Source organism: Carassius auratus, chromosome 31, assembly GCF_003368295.1.
Source record: "Carassius auratus strain Wakin chromosome 31, ASM336829v1, whole genome shotgun sequence".
Lineage (NCBI taxonomy): Eukaryota > Metazoa > Chordata > Actinopteri > Cypriniformes > Cyprinidae > Carassius > Carassius auratus.
The window spans coordinates 15,025,960-15,042,222 of record NC_039273.1 but is presented as its reverse complement, the minus strand read 5'-3'; the positions used below and the strand labels follow the sequence as shown (position 1 = coordinate 15,042,222).

General features: G+C 36.3%; 1 protein-coding gene across 1 annotated transcript in view; it reads right to left on the bottom strand.

Moving 5' to 3' along the window:
- LOC113050641 (heparan sulfate 2-O-sulfotransferase 1) overlaps positions 1-4,383 on the bottom strand; it is a 69,566-nt gene extending 65,183 nt beyond the window's left edge. Inside the window, exon 1 of the mRNA XM_026213837.1 lies at positions 3,932-4,383. Coding sequence (XP_026069622.1) covers positions 3,932-4,055 — 124 coding nt within the window. The 5' untranslated portion in view covers positions 4,056-4,383. The remainder of the gene's footprint in view (positions 1-3,931) is intronic.
- Positions 4,384-16,263: the final 11,880 nt, after the last annotated feature.

Sequence of the window (16,263 nt, the reverse complement as noted above, 5' to 3'; positions counted from 1 at the left end):
TTTACCAGATTTCACTGCAATACGTACATATTTAACAAGGTGGCTAATTCGTATTATTTTGTATGACCTCACTCATATGAAAAATCATATGTATTTTACAAGGTGGCAAATTCGTAGGCATTCATACAAAGCACCACACCTAACCCCACTGCTAAACTTAACCGTCATAGAAATCGAACAAAATTACACGAGTGAGGTCGTACGAATTAGCCACCTGGTAAAATATGTATGAATTGGCCGTAGCGTTGGCATCACCAACATAATTGCAAAAATAATGGAAAAATAACTGATTCTGAAATTGCACGCTTCATAACTGTGTATTTATTAATGCAAACCAGCTCATAAGAATCATATATATGGTCACACTGTCTGGTAAGTTGTTTTGTTTTTGAATCCAACCAGTAAAGACAATACATTATTTTGCACTGCCAATTGAACAATATTGGAATATGCTAAAATATTTCAAATTACACTTGAACTTTTCTATTTTAACATTTTCAAATGTAATTTCTTCATGTAACCGCAAAGTCTTCAGTGTCAAATAATATTTTTTTAATATGCTGATTTGGTGCTCAAGATGCATTTCGTACTATTATCAATGCTGAAAACGGTTGTGCTGCGTAATATTTTTTGTCAAAACATGCACATTTTATAGAAAGCTGAAAACAACAGATTTTATTTTATAATAATCTTTTGCAACATTACAAATGTCTGTACTATCATCATTATTCAACATCATCAAAACTATTCATTTATTTCAATATTATCTATATTATAAAACATGCATGATATGTCACGACTCCAAATGCATTTCTAACAATCTGGTGAACTATTTGCACAGCATGTCCAAGGAATTATGCTCCATATCATTGGCATCAAATTGATTTCAGATAGTCAGTCTTTCAGCTCTTTCATCTCTTTGCCAAGAAGACAACATCAGGAGAATTTTACAACATTCAACTTGGGCTTTTTTAAAGCGGAGCTATTCTGGTCACACTGCATGCAGGCTTCTGCTTCTTTCTCTTTGTGAGCTGCACAGCTGGTAGTGGAATGAGAATAAACTGATGTTGTATAATCTATGGCATAAAACAAAGCAATAAGAGACTTGTTGGCAGTGGCTGAACACCAGATTTATAGCTTGACAGTGATGCTTGTAACTTAGTGGAGTGGAAGGCAAAGCTAATGGTTTTCCATCTTCTAATGAACCATGTCACGTGAGACAACCTAATAAGCATAGTGCAGAGTCTATAAATTCAAAGCCTGCACAGGGCAAATCAGATTGCACTCCTCTGTGAGCCCTGGCATCCTAAGCCTCAACAAACGTCTATCACAGGCGAACGGCAGCAATGCTTTCAATTTAATTAACTCTCCACTTCATGGAATTATGATCAATATATCCTCATCCATAATGCAAAAACTGGGCTCAATGCTAAATATGACAGCACTGTTTGCACTGGTAACAGAGAGTGCAATGTTTATTCATTTATTTTAAAGGTGCCACTATATGAAAACGCTGACTGTCATGCTATTTGCTTTGATGGGATTCCATTAGGCCTTTACATATGTATTATTTATTTCCAGTATTTCCATTATGAAAGCAAACATGCAGATGTTCCTTTTTATATATTTGTGGAAAAACATACAGCCTAAACCAGAAGCACATAAACATAATAATAATTTATTAAAATATGCACAGTACCTGTCATGAACAATAACATTAAATGCAGAAGCCAATCAGGCTTAGGAACTGCACACATTTGTAGGTTCCAGCAGCTGCATTTTTTCCTACTTAAAGAAAAGTCCAAATTAAGCTTCCCGCTCTAAATGGTCAATAATTTACACAGAGCTGTAATTCGACTTCTACCCATATTTTCAGTGTCAGACTAATTAAATGGACTCATTTCAGCTGTTCTGCTTCATGAAAACTTGGCTACACCTAGGCTGTAGACAATTGTTATGGGTCACAGGAGGATGTGTGTAAAAGCACTAGGAACATCAGCAGGTAGTGGCTTACAAATGAATTTTTTTTTGCTAAATTGAGGACACAAACTGAAAGTTTTTAATATTAAAATGTTAAGACAAAGACAATGTATGCAAGAAATAGTGGTATGATCCACACATTATACCCTACTATATATTTTAAGCTACAATGCATGCTTTCACTTGCCTTTCGCTGTGTTTTCAAATAGCCAACCATCACACCAAAAGAATGGCAAATGTGGGTCATCTCAGGTGCCAACCAAACCACATTCGCTTCACAAAGTTAATGCATTTTGTGAACTTTGATTGCATGGTCATGACTCATGATGCAAAACATGTAGACTCCATATTGAGCTGTCAAAAACTCTGTAATACGGATCAACTAGAAGCAATCCTTAGGAATTCAGCATTCAGTAGATTTCACTTTAGTTGAAGTCTATTATTTGTCTAATAATCTCTTACCTGTTTTACACACCGAGCACTCTAATGAGTATACATGTGTAAGCTGATTACAAACAAAAGCAGATTGTTGAGCAAAATCGGATCAGTGTAAGAGTTTGATCAAATGTACTAAATACCATTCTTAGTGCTGGGTTACTGCATCACTTTATTCAATAATCTGTGTCAATAAAAGAATATTGGTACAGTTAGATTTCTATAGTTTTTTTTTTTTTTTTTTTTTTTGCTATACTGTATATAAAGGGACGATTCACCCAAAAATAAAACTAGTTTACTCGCCCTCATGTTGTTTGGAAGAATATCTTTTCAGAGCAATGACAATGAATTTTGCATAAAGATGTCAAGCCTCAGCAAGAATGCATTAATATGTATAAAAGGTGCCCTCAAAACTCATGCGCTGTGGGCTATTCCTCTTATTTTACAATCATATGATAACAAACAAAATCATGATTCACTGAAAATATGAAGCATTCAAGAGAATTAGTGATGTGCAGTTTGTGAGCAAACTGAGACTGAGAATACCTTGAAAAACATAAAATGCATTGTTGCAAACCAAACCCATTGTTTTGATCGTCATTCAATGCTTCATGGGAGTGTAGTTCTTCCCTCATTAAAGACGTTCGGTAAAGTCTTGTACTTTTGTCTAATTTTCAAACATGTTTTTGCTTCAAAATGATGTTTTTTAATATTGTGATTTACCATGTAGCTACTCGGTTTAGTTGAAGGTATATAACTCTTTAACAAAAACTTAAAAAAAAAAAAACCTATGAGAAAAAAAGAATGAGAAAAATACTTTCAAAACCAAGGACAGGTAGTGTGCACTCTTGCACTCTATTATGGTATAATGGACGTGAATACAAGAAAATAGGGGTGCTCCGATCACGATCGGCCGATCGTTATGCGCATCTCGTCAGTAAAGCCGGTTTTCTAATCAGCTGTTAAGCACCCCTACAAGAAAAAAAAAGTCAATACCACACAAACTTATCAAATAACTTCAGAAGACATGAAAAAAATCATATGACCAGTCTGGACTACTTAAATTATACTTAATTACTCATTCTGCATCCACCTGAGGTTTGACATCTTCTCTTACTATTCATTGTCATTGCACAGCAACAGCATTCTTCAAAATCTCTCCTTTGTTGTGTTTCGCTGAAGAATTATATGAGTCAAACAAGTCTGGGATGAGACGAGGGGGACAACAGAATGAAATAATCATGAGTGGGTTAACCATTTCTCCAAATAAGTTGATCCTGCAATGCAAATTCGGTCGTCTTATAGCACTCTCATTCCTAATGTCTTGTATTGTGAAGACAACAGCAGAAGACTGTCTCAAAGCCTAATGAGCTGCCCATCTCAACAGCATTTCTGTATATGCACCTAGGCGCGCTCCAATCGATTCTATTAAGTATCGAACGTGCATGATGTCCAAAAAGGTTTTCTAGAGCAGACAGGCAGCTCTCCGATGTTCGAGACACAACCGCAGTCTTACCCAGCTTTGCCCGAGACTCTTCCAGCTTCTGAATCTGGTTCTCAATAAACAGCATCGCCACTCCAAACGCCATAACGGCGAGCAGCTGGAACTTGGGTGGCATCATGATCCTCAGGAGCCCCATCAAAAGTATCGGATGATTATCTACATGTCATGCCGTAAAATGGGAATGAGAAATGTGGATCAATCCGTTACCGGAGCAGTAAATGTCGACTCCGGACAGATGATCTCGATTACGCGCATAGAAAACAGTAAAGTTAAGGATATAGTAACCGAATACATCAGTGCGAGCAAGGGCATTTCAGACGCTCATCTGTTTGCAGATGGTGCTATTCTGTTAAAACTCGAGATGCTTGACTCTTGGTCTTAGTTGCTGCACATCAGCTCCTCTGATCGTCCACGCTCTGGTCTGCGTTACTCATCATCACAGTCAGCGATAGGATTCCTCCGCGGACTGAAATGAGGCGAGGGGAACAGGACGGTGCCTAAAGCGCCATCTGTTGGGTTGGAGATTGACATACTGCTTGGCTCAGTGAAAGATTGGCTGGGGAATATTAAACGTACAATTTGTAAGATATTTGCAGTAAAATATCCAAAAACCACTAGGTTAGTTGTTCTTACTAAAGGGTTTATGCTTGACATCTTAAATTGCATGGCTTGTTCTGGACAGGTAAAAAATGTATTTACAATAAATGTTATGTGGTGGTGCTGTCTTGAACCTATTGGTCAGTTCAATAAAATAAAAAAATCAAGGTCACAGTTTATTTTAAGATCCAATTCTTGATATTAACAAACCTTTAACTACAACTTTTGCCTCAATAAACGCCTCATTTGCTTCTTATTAATAGTTAGTAATGTATATTAAGTTTAGGTATCTGGATAGGATTAGGGATGTAGAATATGTGCAAATATTCTCACAAATATTCAAAATCTTGTAGAATATGTGCTTTGTAAGTACAAATAAACAGCCAAAATGTAAATAATAGGCATGCTAATAATCAACTAGTTAACATTGAGAATTGGTCCCATACTAAAGTGTTATCAAATTGGTTTAATAAATCAGATAATCAGTCCAAACCATGCAAAGTATGCATGTACACTTACAAAAGCAGCACAAGTAAATATAGATTAACATTTTGTAGTTTATTCAAATATTGCCTGTTAATGCGTACAAATTTTATAAAGACACGCTCAAATTGCATGCCCTGTAAGCATCCTATAGAACATCTGAAACAAAAATAGGTCTGTGTGATTACTTTCTGCAGTTAAATTCGGACTGAAAATCAAAGTGAGAGCATATACATGTATTTTGTTTCTGCTGTGACAAGTGTTGCCAGCACATAGCACATAGAGGCAGGGGTGAATCCAACTGTGCATGAAATTGCCACAGATCAAATCATCTGGATTTGGCTTAAAATAACTTCTCTTACCATCTGTCACACAGCAGGTGCAGAGCCATATCATCATCTGTATGATTCTCATACAGAGCCAAATGTTTCTAAAAGCTATTATTATTAAAAGTAACTTAGAGTTAAACAGAGTTCAGTGAATCTATCAAGTGTACTGGACCATCCTTTTATAATCTGAAGGCACATTCAGTGCATCTTTCAAGTGCTTGGCATCCTTTGTGTCTTAGATCAATGTCTCAAACAGACTGACCAGACACAAAGAAGATGTTTGTTACAGCTTCTCTATTGCCAGACTTTCCAATGATGCAAACAGATTAAAATATATATATATATTTTTTTTTTTTTAGGGGTAAATGATCATTCTCTGTTGAAAGAAGCACATTTTTGAGCATTACTCATTTACTGTGTGGAAACTATGAAAAGCATGCAGCTCTTTGAACCTCTTTTTAATCCACCACACATCACTGTTTCCAAAAAAAATCAATACCGCTTTCCTTAGTGCTCAGAGCTGATAAGAACAGCTTCTGAATTACTTAAAATAAATCTAAATACATTTTGCCATTTTATATTTATTTTCAGAAGACAAACAGAAGACAAAAATAAAATGTATTGTCAATAATAGTAATAATAATAAAAACTCCATCCCACTAAGTTTGATAGCATGGCTTAATTTGAGCTATTTCTGGCTTGTATTACATTTTTATTTTTAATTAAAATATGATTAGTGGTTTAGCTTTTTCAATCTTTTAAATAACATTTCTTTTTTCCTGCTTACAGTTTAACTGAAAAAAAGTCAGTGATTTATTTGAATATCTTTATATCTAATTAATGTCTTTGAAAGTTTGATGTATTCTTATAAAAAGCTTGTATGTGTGTGTGTGTGTTAATGTCAAAAATGTAAAGTTTTGTGCATCTTAGTGTTATCTTAGTTCAATATATATTTTTATTTTTATAAGAATAATATAAACTCATTATATAAACTAATATAAACTGTTTGTTATGCAGACATTTCAGGCTGGTATATAGGAAATTGCACATGTTCACTGCTGGGACACTTTTAGGTAAGTTGTCTTCTTAAATCTTACAGTGAATGTATCAGCCATTACAATACAAAGTCAATACATTTTCAGGAGATTATCTGTGATTCACGGCTTATATTTATATTTTCTTCTCATGTGAGTTCACTTATATTGTCCCTCATTCACTTTAACATAATAGTGAATATGGCAAAATAGTGGCAAATAACATGTCTGCAGTAAAATTAGCAGTTAAAAGGCATTACTCATAGAGAAGGAGTAAAACTATAAGGCATAAAGTACCCTTAAAAGGATTACAACACTAATCAGCAGTAAGGCATCTGCTAAGGCAGTGAAAATACTTGTGTTAGCAGCTAATTAACAATGCATTAATCATGCCCAGACATCCATTATTAACCTCTTGTATTATTACTCAAAACCAGTAATTAATAATACATGCTTTGGTCTAAGTCCTGATTTATTAATAGCAGTGTTTGTGTGTGTGTGTGTGTGTGTGTGTGTGTGTGTGTGTGTGTGAGAGAGAGAGAGAGAGAGAGAGAGAGAGAGAGAGAGAGAGGATCTGAATTTCAGTTTGGCTTTTTCTATTAAAACTGTTTTACATAACTAAGGGAAAGCATTTGGGAAATAGGAGCTTATTGTATTCATTCCATAAGTGATGGTATGACAATGACCTCGACTTAATACATTACTAATGTAAGCAGGATGCATGATTTTATTAACATTTTTCACCGAACTGTTATTACATAAACATCTGAATCTTTGTTTTGGGGACAGAATTAAATCGTCATTCATAAATATGACAGTCAATCCAATTCATATTTTGGACTTAAAAGCTAGTTATAACTGATATAAAGCCCCTTGACTTCCACAGTATCTCTGACTCTGTGGTCACAGAAAACAGAACTCTTCGAAGCAGTCAGGCGAGGAGCATGAATGATATTTAAACAATTTTTACTGATTGTAAAATGTACTGATGACTGTTAAGCTAAGTAGATTTAGAAGACGTACATATTGAGAAATGTTTTCCTTTGTCCATTCTTGCACATTAATTAATTGTTTTGCATCTTGTAACTATTTCATTGCTAGCCTATTGTTTTAAAACCATTAAACTGACTGTACAGTACATTTCAAATACCAGAAGAATCCATATTTTGGGAAAGACTCAACTTTATGAAACAAAAAAAAATAGTTTTATTCTATATATATATTTACTTAGTTGTTTGTATGTTTGGATGATGAGGGGGAAAACTCTGCTTTCCCCTTCATCATATAATTTTCAAAACATTAATATGTTATACTACTTCAATTCATATTCAATTCATAATTGTTTGTTTTTTTTTCAGAAATTTACTTTTAAAATACATGTTGAAACCAAATTTGTGTCCAAGTGTTATTTCAACTCCCAATTATCAGGAAAACTTGCCACCGTCCCAGACGTGTGGCGCCATCATGTGTTCAGTTCACTGATCTATTATACGTAGATCAGTGATTCAGTTACATTGTTGTAGAGCAGTTTCCAACTTTTATGTAAGTTCAATAAATTAAATTAGAAGTAAAGTAAAGTAAAAACGATGAACATACACAAATAATCCACAATTTTTCTGAAAACTGCCTCTTCTCTTTCAATCTTTAGTTGTGTCACATCAGGTCATGAGTTTGTGTTTAAATCAATATTCAGCATCACACTCTGAACCTCTTAATAGGGATAGTTCAACCTAAAATGAAAATTGCCATATGACAATTTGCCATACTTCCTTCTTTCTTGCTTATTTGAAAACTACATGTTATATGTGTAGGAGGGTTGGAACCAGGGGCCGGCCCTCCAGGAATTGAGTTTGACACCCCTGTCTTAGACTCTGAATACCAGTTTAAGTATAATATATTTATATTTAAGTATAATATTTAAGAAAATATATAAATTAATGCTAATGTGTTCCAGGAACACGAGGAGCAGTGAAGAAGAGAGCAGTCAGAGAAAGAAGCACTGGAGAGATAGAAAGAGGAGGAGAGATGAAAATCTCAGCAGGAAATTGGTGAGCTTAGACAAAAGTTTCTCCAAGGGTCTAAAGACATGGCAAGCAAGCGTTCATCCTTATAGACTGTGAGTGTACATTGGTTTAAAATGAATACTTTCAACCGTCACCAGTAGATGGAGACAGATCCTCTGGTATGTATTCATGCCAGGCAGCCAATAGATGAGCTACTGGGGGTATGTTTTTCGTATGTTATTGTATTAACATTCTATGTTATTTGTCATTGTTCCATCTATGGAAACTGCTAGTGTTTCAAAACAAAGATGTAGTTAATAATGTTAACAAGAAGAGAGTGATTCTGAGAAAGAAATGCCCACTTTATTTTTTCATGCAGACCTAAAGACTTAATTTGAGTCAAAATAAATTTCTAACGACGCTCAAGTCTCTGAGTGTCAATTATCAATTATATTTTATTACTCTCAAATGTAATTAAAAATCTGCTATCATGCTCTAATTGGCTAGGTGCACAAGATGTTGTCTGTGAGCTTCGGTGACGCGAGTGTGGGCATGCTTGCTTAGGGTCTTTGCAATGTCACATTTACTGTATGGAGAAACTTTCATGAGAAACTTGGCTAGACATAATAAATATTTTTCAAATTAAATAGGGGTAGAGGTATATCAAAGACAAGAGAAAACATCCTTGTTACATTATTGCATACCTCTGTGTGGTAATTCAACAGCTCAGAGATTGCTTCATCCTTCCTTCTGTTGAGTGTCTAAAGGGATCTCTCCATTCAAACACAAAACAAATAAGTGTGCAATATACATTTTTAGAGATTTGTTTTTGTTCTGACTGCTGGGGGACTTGAGTTGTTCATTCCCTTTCCCCGTGGAACAGGTCTATTTATAAGATCATAATTGTTGCGACTGTCGAATGGGAATTCAACATGCATTATAGACTTTTGTTTTATTTTTTAGTAACTTTATTTGCTAAGACAACCCTCTACAATGCAAGTAAATCACTCACATTTGTGACAAAATGTCCATGCTATGTGACCAAACAATGTAGAAAATAAACAGATTTAATTTGCCTGTGTGTTTGACTTAAGAGGCTAACAGATATTTCACTTGCCTTCATTCATTTTGAAAACTGCTTGCTTGAGTTTCATATATCTTGAAAGTGCACTGTTTTATTGCATTGCAATGGATGTGCAGCGTATTTGACACACTATTAACTCTTGTCTGAAGGCACCATCGCTTAGCTGAGAGCCCTCAGTGTTTCTCGCACACATGCATAGAGAGAGAGCAGGACAGTCTTAATTTTCCTGTCAAAATAGTGGAGTTCATTTGAAATTATTCAGCCTTTCAGAACAAGCAGAAGCCACTCCCATAACCAGAAGTGTCACACACTGGCTAGATTGGAAATTCAGCATGGCCACTATATGCAATTAGACAATTAAAGTGTTAGTTCACCTGAGAATTAAAATTTGTCCATCTCTACTCACCCTCGTAGCCAGGGCCGGCCCGCCGTATAGGCAAATGCTAAGGGCGCCACTCATCCATAGGGGCGTCAGAATGAGTGAACGAGTTAATTTTTTTTTTTTTTTTTTTTTTACATATTCTTTTTTATAATAGGCTACTATTTAAAAAACATTAATTCGAAATACTACCAAATAAAGCAAAAAAAAAAAAAAAAAAAAAAAGTCCGGCTCTTCAATCTTCCCCCGCCCATCGAGTGCTTGAAGTGCGTCAGAAACAGAGCGCGCGCACGATCAGTTGTTGGTAATTTGTTGTGTAGCGTGCCCGATGCTGCATCCAATGTAGACAGCACTGCTTTTGTTAACACACAGCTCGTAGAAACGGGCCTGGCAGCTCGCACCAGTTCTAGACACGGTGAAAGATTCCAGATTGTGACGGAAGGCCGAATTTACATGACACATTATGAATGAGCATAGTCTGCGATAGATACAGTGCCAAAAAGAAGAGAAGAGGATAAAGACAGAGGTAAAGAGATGTAGTGAAAGAACAATTTATTGCATAGGAGTAAGATACTATAATTTCATGGCAGTTATTTTTACCTTAAACTTAATGTTAGCAGTTGTTCTGAGTTCTGAGTACCCAGACTGTGATTTTGTACAATCATGTCAGTTTTAAGACACATTTTTTATTATCACTTTTTTATTAATGTTTTTCTCTACAGTTGTGCAGTTTTGGGGGGATACAGTACAGGCCAAAAGTTTGGAAACATGACTATTTTTAATGTTTTTGAAAGAAGTTTCTTCTGCTCATCAAGCCTGCATTTATTTGATCAAAAATACAGAAAAAATTTAATATCGTGATATATTATTACAATTTAAAATAATTTGTTTTCAATTTATTATACTTTAAATTATCATTTATTTCCGTGATGCAAAGGTGAATTTTCAGCATCATTACACCATTCTTCAGTGTCACATGTGACATCCAGTCTATCACATGATCCTTTAGAAATCATTCTAATTAATATGATGATTTATTATGAGTGTTGGAAACAGTTCTGCTGTAATGTGTGTGTGTGTGTGTGTGTGTGTGTGTGTGTGTATATATATATATATATATATATATATATATGCTAAATCATGAACACAATGACAGGGTGAAATGGGCTGTGATGCATGGGGTGCCAGGTAAAATCTTGCCTAGGGCAGCAAATTGGTCAGGGCCGGCCCTGCTCGTAGCATCCTAGGTGTATGTGACTTTCAGAATAATCCAATCAAAGTTATATTAAAAATGGTCCTTGCTCTTCCAAGCCTTTCAGTGGGGGTAAGTAGGTGTTTTGTCAACTGTTAAGAAGACGTCCCTTACATGGCTCGGGAAGGGCCATGTAAGGGACAAAAACAAAAACGAAAACACATGAATTTGCTACAGGGGGCTTTTATTCACCCCCCAGAGCTGTGTGTGGGATGTTTTATTACAGATCTGTGAACTTTATTCCACGTCCCCTGAACAGTTGTCAATAAACTCCCCCATTGAAATGCTTGGAAGAGCAAATGCAATTTTTTATATAACTTCAGTTGGATTATTCAGAAAGAGGAAAGTCACATACACCTGGGATGATGCTGTCACACTGTCTAGTCTCTGTTTCCCTGGGTGTCCACTAGTGGGCTCACTTCCCCTTAGGCACTTCACCGTAGGCACTAGAATTCCTCTAGTCTGGTACTGTCTTCACAGTAATTGCACTCCTGTTAATTGCACCAGGTGTAGTAACATTATTGTCATTAGCCTCCCTATAAATACCAGTCTTTCCGTGTTGTTTGTATGGAGTCCTTACCCTTCGTGTTATCAGTCTTCTCGTCATTCGAAATTCTCCTTCGTCTTCTCGTCTTCCGAGATTCACCCTAACCTCTCGTCTTCCGAGTTCCCTTTCCTGTTCCCTCCTTTGTTTATTAGTTTGTTTACTTTGGATTATCTGTTTGGCTTTGACCTTGGCTTGTTCGACCACGATTTTCGATTATCCCTTACTAAAAATCTGCGATTGGATCTCTCTCTCCCTGTGTCTCTCTGGTGCACGATCGTCACAGATGCTTCGAGGCTGAGTAGAAGATGGACAAACTTTTATTCTCGGGTGAACTAATCCTTAAACAGTCCAAAAAGTACATCATTTGAAACAACAAAATGTACAAATTTCAGCCAACAAAATAAATTATTCTGAAACTTAATTGGTCCAAATATTAAACATGAAATATGTTCTGAATATGATGATCTGTTTTTTTTTTTTTGTGCCACATCATGCTGAATTTTCTATTTCCATGCTGACACTGCTTGTCACTGAAAACTATATATATATATATATATACAGTTGCAATCAAAATTACTCAACCTCCTAGAGACTGCAGTACTTTACAAATACAAGCTTTTCTGAAGATCCAGGATAAAATAAAAATTTTATCTATAACAGTTCACTGGCATATTAAAAGTGATATTGTCAATATATAATGTAATGAGATTGTTATGAGTTATGAGATTTTTTTAATAATACTGCTATGTCATAATTATTCAACTCCTATTCAACATTGTTGTTTTTTAAATCACTTATTTGCATGGTGGGGAATAAAACAGTCTCAAAACACAATTAAGCTTTTAGAAACTCTATTAAAAACAGAATTAGCTTGAGCTGTTACACATACAGTTAGCCCATGCATGTGTTGAAGTTGAGTAGCAAAAATGTCAACAGAGATCTCACAAAAGCTAAAGAGAATAAATATCGAAGTACTTTAGAAAGGCTAAGGCTATATGAAGATTTCCAAGACATTAAAAGTTCCTAGATACACAGCTCTCAGCCTTATTATTCCTTAGCTTAAAGTGTGTTTTACCAGAAAACCTTTGAGGGTGTTGAAGAAAAAGCACAATATCATAAAATGTTTAATCAGAGCAACTGAGAAAAATCTGCAATGTTAACCCAAAGACTTGCAAGATGACCCGATGAAAGGAGGAAAACCATTTCAAAGCAGTGTGTAAGAAGATCACTAGACAAGTATTGCCTTTATGTTGAGACATCTTGTAGAATACCACTCTTGACCAAGAAGAACAAAGGACAACTTGAACTTGATCAAATACATGTGTGTAGACTTGTGGAGCTCTGGAGGAATGTTATATGGAGTGATGTGACCAAACTGGAACTTTTTGGACCCATGGATCAGCGATATGTCTGCTGCAAAAAAGGCAAAGCTCATAAGCAGAAAAACACCATCTCCATCCTCAAACTTGGAGGTGGATCAATCCTGTTATGGGTTTCTTTACTGTAGAAGGAAGTGGAAATCGTGTCAGGCCATTTTGACAAAAATTGTCTGCCACCTTCCAGCTACACCCCTCACCCTGTCATTGTAAAACACATTCTCACATATCTCATATATTCTCAAGTAATTCCCATTGCCTTTAAAATCTTGCAGCAGAAATAACATTTGTTTTTGAACATTGTCTTTAATATTGGACTGAAAAGCTTTGTATTATACCTGCCTTCTAGTTGTCTGATGAGGAGAGTGATTTGGAGCTGTCCTCCATAGAAGAGTTCACGGCCAACCGTGCAGAAGTACACAAAGTTCAGAACCTCAGGGACCAGTGTATGGAGCTCTACAGCCAGTAGACTATAAGAGCGTGGTAAACTGTGATGTGACTGTGTCAAATAAATCCTTGTATTCACTCCAAACCCAAATTCTCAAGAAATCCTAAAAAAATGTACAGGTACAATTACAAAAGAATCATTATTAAAGGGTTTTTGTACGCGTTAAGAAATAAGTGAACCCAAAAATTTTAGCAAAAACAAACAGCCATTACTTAAGTAAATCAGTGGTTAAAAAAAAAATAAGTAAGTTTGTGATCTTAAGAATATAATTGACATTTGAAATAATTCTGAAATGGAAGACTATAAATCAGTCATGAACATATGAGAGAAATTAGGGGCAATAAATATACAGTAGTTAAATGTGCTAGAAATGAGAACAGAATTTTGACTTTACACACATAGATTTTTGGTAAAGATTTATAAGGTGTACTTTCATTATTCTTTGCCTGAACATGAGCAGAGCTTTATCTTCTTTTTAACAATAAACAGTTGTAAATTTAAACTTGACAATTCATTTTTATGAGTGCAGAATCAGTCCATGCTCATTTCAGCGGAAAATAATGCAATCAAGCTTTGTTACCAGCTGAAACAATAACAGCGCCATTATCATTATAGCTTTGGTGTGTACTTTCCTATTCTCATAGAAGCTGAATGATTATTAAAACTGTATAGTAAGTAAGTAGTAACATTTATAGATTAAATTGTTTTTTTAAAGCAAGGCATGATTATGATTATAAGTAAGTTTAAAGCTGTGGTAGAAGTAATAAAATAAATAAATAACAGTAGCTAATGTTTGTCATACTGAAAAAAAGAGAAAAAAGTAAAGAAGAAACATAATATATTGCCATTTGTGTAATTGCTTGTGAAATTTACAAGTTCTAAAACTCCTTTTTCAGTGCATGTGTGAAAAGATAGAATCCACAAGTTTGCAACAAGTGTGGTGACTGTAAATTCTGAGAAAAAAAAGCAGGCTACCCACAATAGCCTGGCTGCATGTTCTTATCTCTTGGTCAACAGAGTTGGGTTCCTTACCATTCTTATCAGCTCACATTCATCTCAGAATGAGATTAAATGTTGAATCACACCCCTCTCCATTTCTCCCTCAGCAAAGGACAGCCTGCCTTCCTACCGCTCTTTCAGCAGTGGCCTTGCATTTGTCTCTCCTGTTTTACACCATGACCTAGAATGGCTTGCATCCTCATAAAGAGACATAAAGGTTCCTGGTCTTTAAATTCTGTCTGTGCCTCTGAGCTCTGATAGCCTGAACAGCTGCAATCTGCTCCATTAGTGAAGTCTCTGAGAATAGAACCTGAGCCGTGCAGTGTTGGCCAAGATGAAAGACTCTCCAGGGAAATGTGACAAATAGGATGCTATTTACAGCCTTTTACCCATGGTTACCTTGCTTACTTCCTCTGTAACTCTTCCTCACTAAGCACTAGATCGATGCCTAATTGCCATTAAAGCTCAGCTGTCACCAGAGGGCGCAATGTGCACAGAATAAGCCGCTTGTTTCGCTGCTGGAAACAAATTCGCAGAGCACTTGATAAGAGTGTTTCTTTTCATTCTGTTTCCATTCTCAGAAGCCCAGGCCTTCACAACAGGCCTTGAGGATTTTGCAATGAATGTGGGCCAGTCAAGAAGAGGACAATTAGGATTTTTACCCACATTTCACACTCGAAATAAGTGTTGAAACAGTCAATCCATAGTTCCTCACAATCTTCTATGTCCTTGTTCTTTTTTTCTTTCCATCCCAAAGCTCCATAATGCCAGCGCTGCCTCTTTCAGCTGACAGACAGAGGATTTCAAATCCTATAAGAGGAAAAAAGCCCAGGGGCCCCTGGTTTCAATGTTTAGCATCTACTAATACACGACACCAAGCAGACGATACAACATCCAGTATGGCTCTCGCAGAAGGACTGGGAAACGGTGAAAACAAAATTACACTTTTGTTCGGACAACAGAGGAAACACAGTTCTCCGAAAAGGTTTCAGGATGAAAATGAAGACCTTTTCCCTATTATCGATTGCTGGACATAGTGTGTTGATCCTTGGGTCAGAGCCTCGCGGATATTGGGGTCACAGGGTGAATTTATTTAAGATGCGTGACTTTTCATTCTTACCAGGAAACACAAACTCACTCTAGAGATCAGCAACACTATGCCACTGCATTATATGGTCAAAACAACTTGCAAGCATGAGTACAGGAATGAAGAATCACTTGAGAAGTGAGTTGAGGGTGGAGATTCCTCCAGGAAGGCCGAGGTCCCATGCAATTGAAGGATGGGCACAAACTTTGCAGATTCCAGAGCAATTAACCAATCAGGTCTGGCAATATGGTGTGACAGAGTGAGCACATCATGGGCCACTGCGACTCACATCCGTTATGCATTAAGGCTAGCCAGATCTAAATTAGAGAGCCAATTAACTCTGCTAATAGCCCTCTCCAATTTAATCTGGGAGACAGTGGGGGATTGAAGACGATGCTTTATTAAAGATGGGAGCTCACACAATATCCTCTTTCTGTTACGATTCGGAGGGCCTCCACTCACTGCCTTGTTTTTACTTCAGTTAGCCCACCGCCTCCCATGATTAAGTGCCTATAATTATTTTTCAATTAAGGCTTTGATCTTGCAGTGTACTGTATACAGCTTCTTGGCATGACAGAAAGAATGAGGATGAGACAGTGAATTTGTTCTCTTTCTGTTTGGCGTCGATGGGGGTGTGGGAGTGATTATGTTTGCAGAGAGAACCCTCTGGGACGGACACTTCCTCTGCGCAAAAGTTGATGAAAGCACAGCTTGGATTTAGTACAG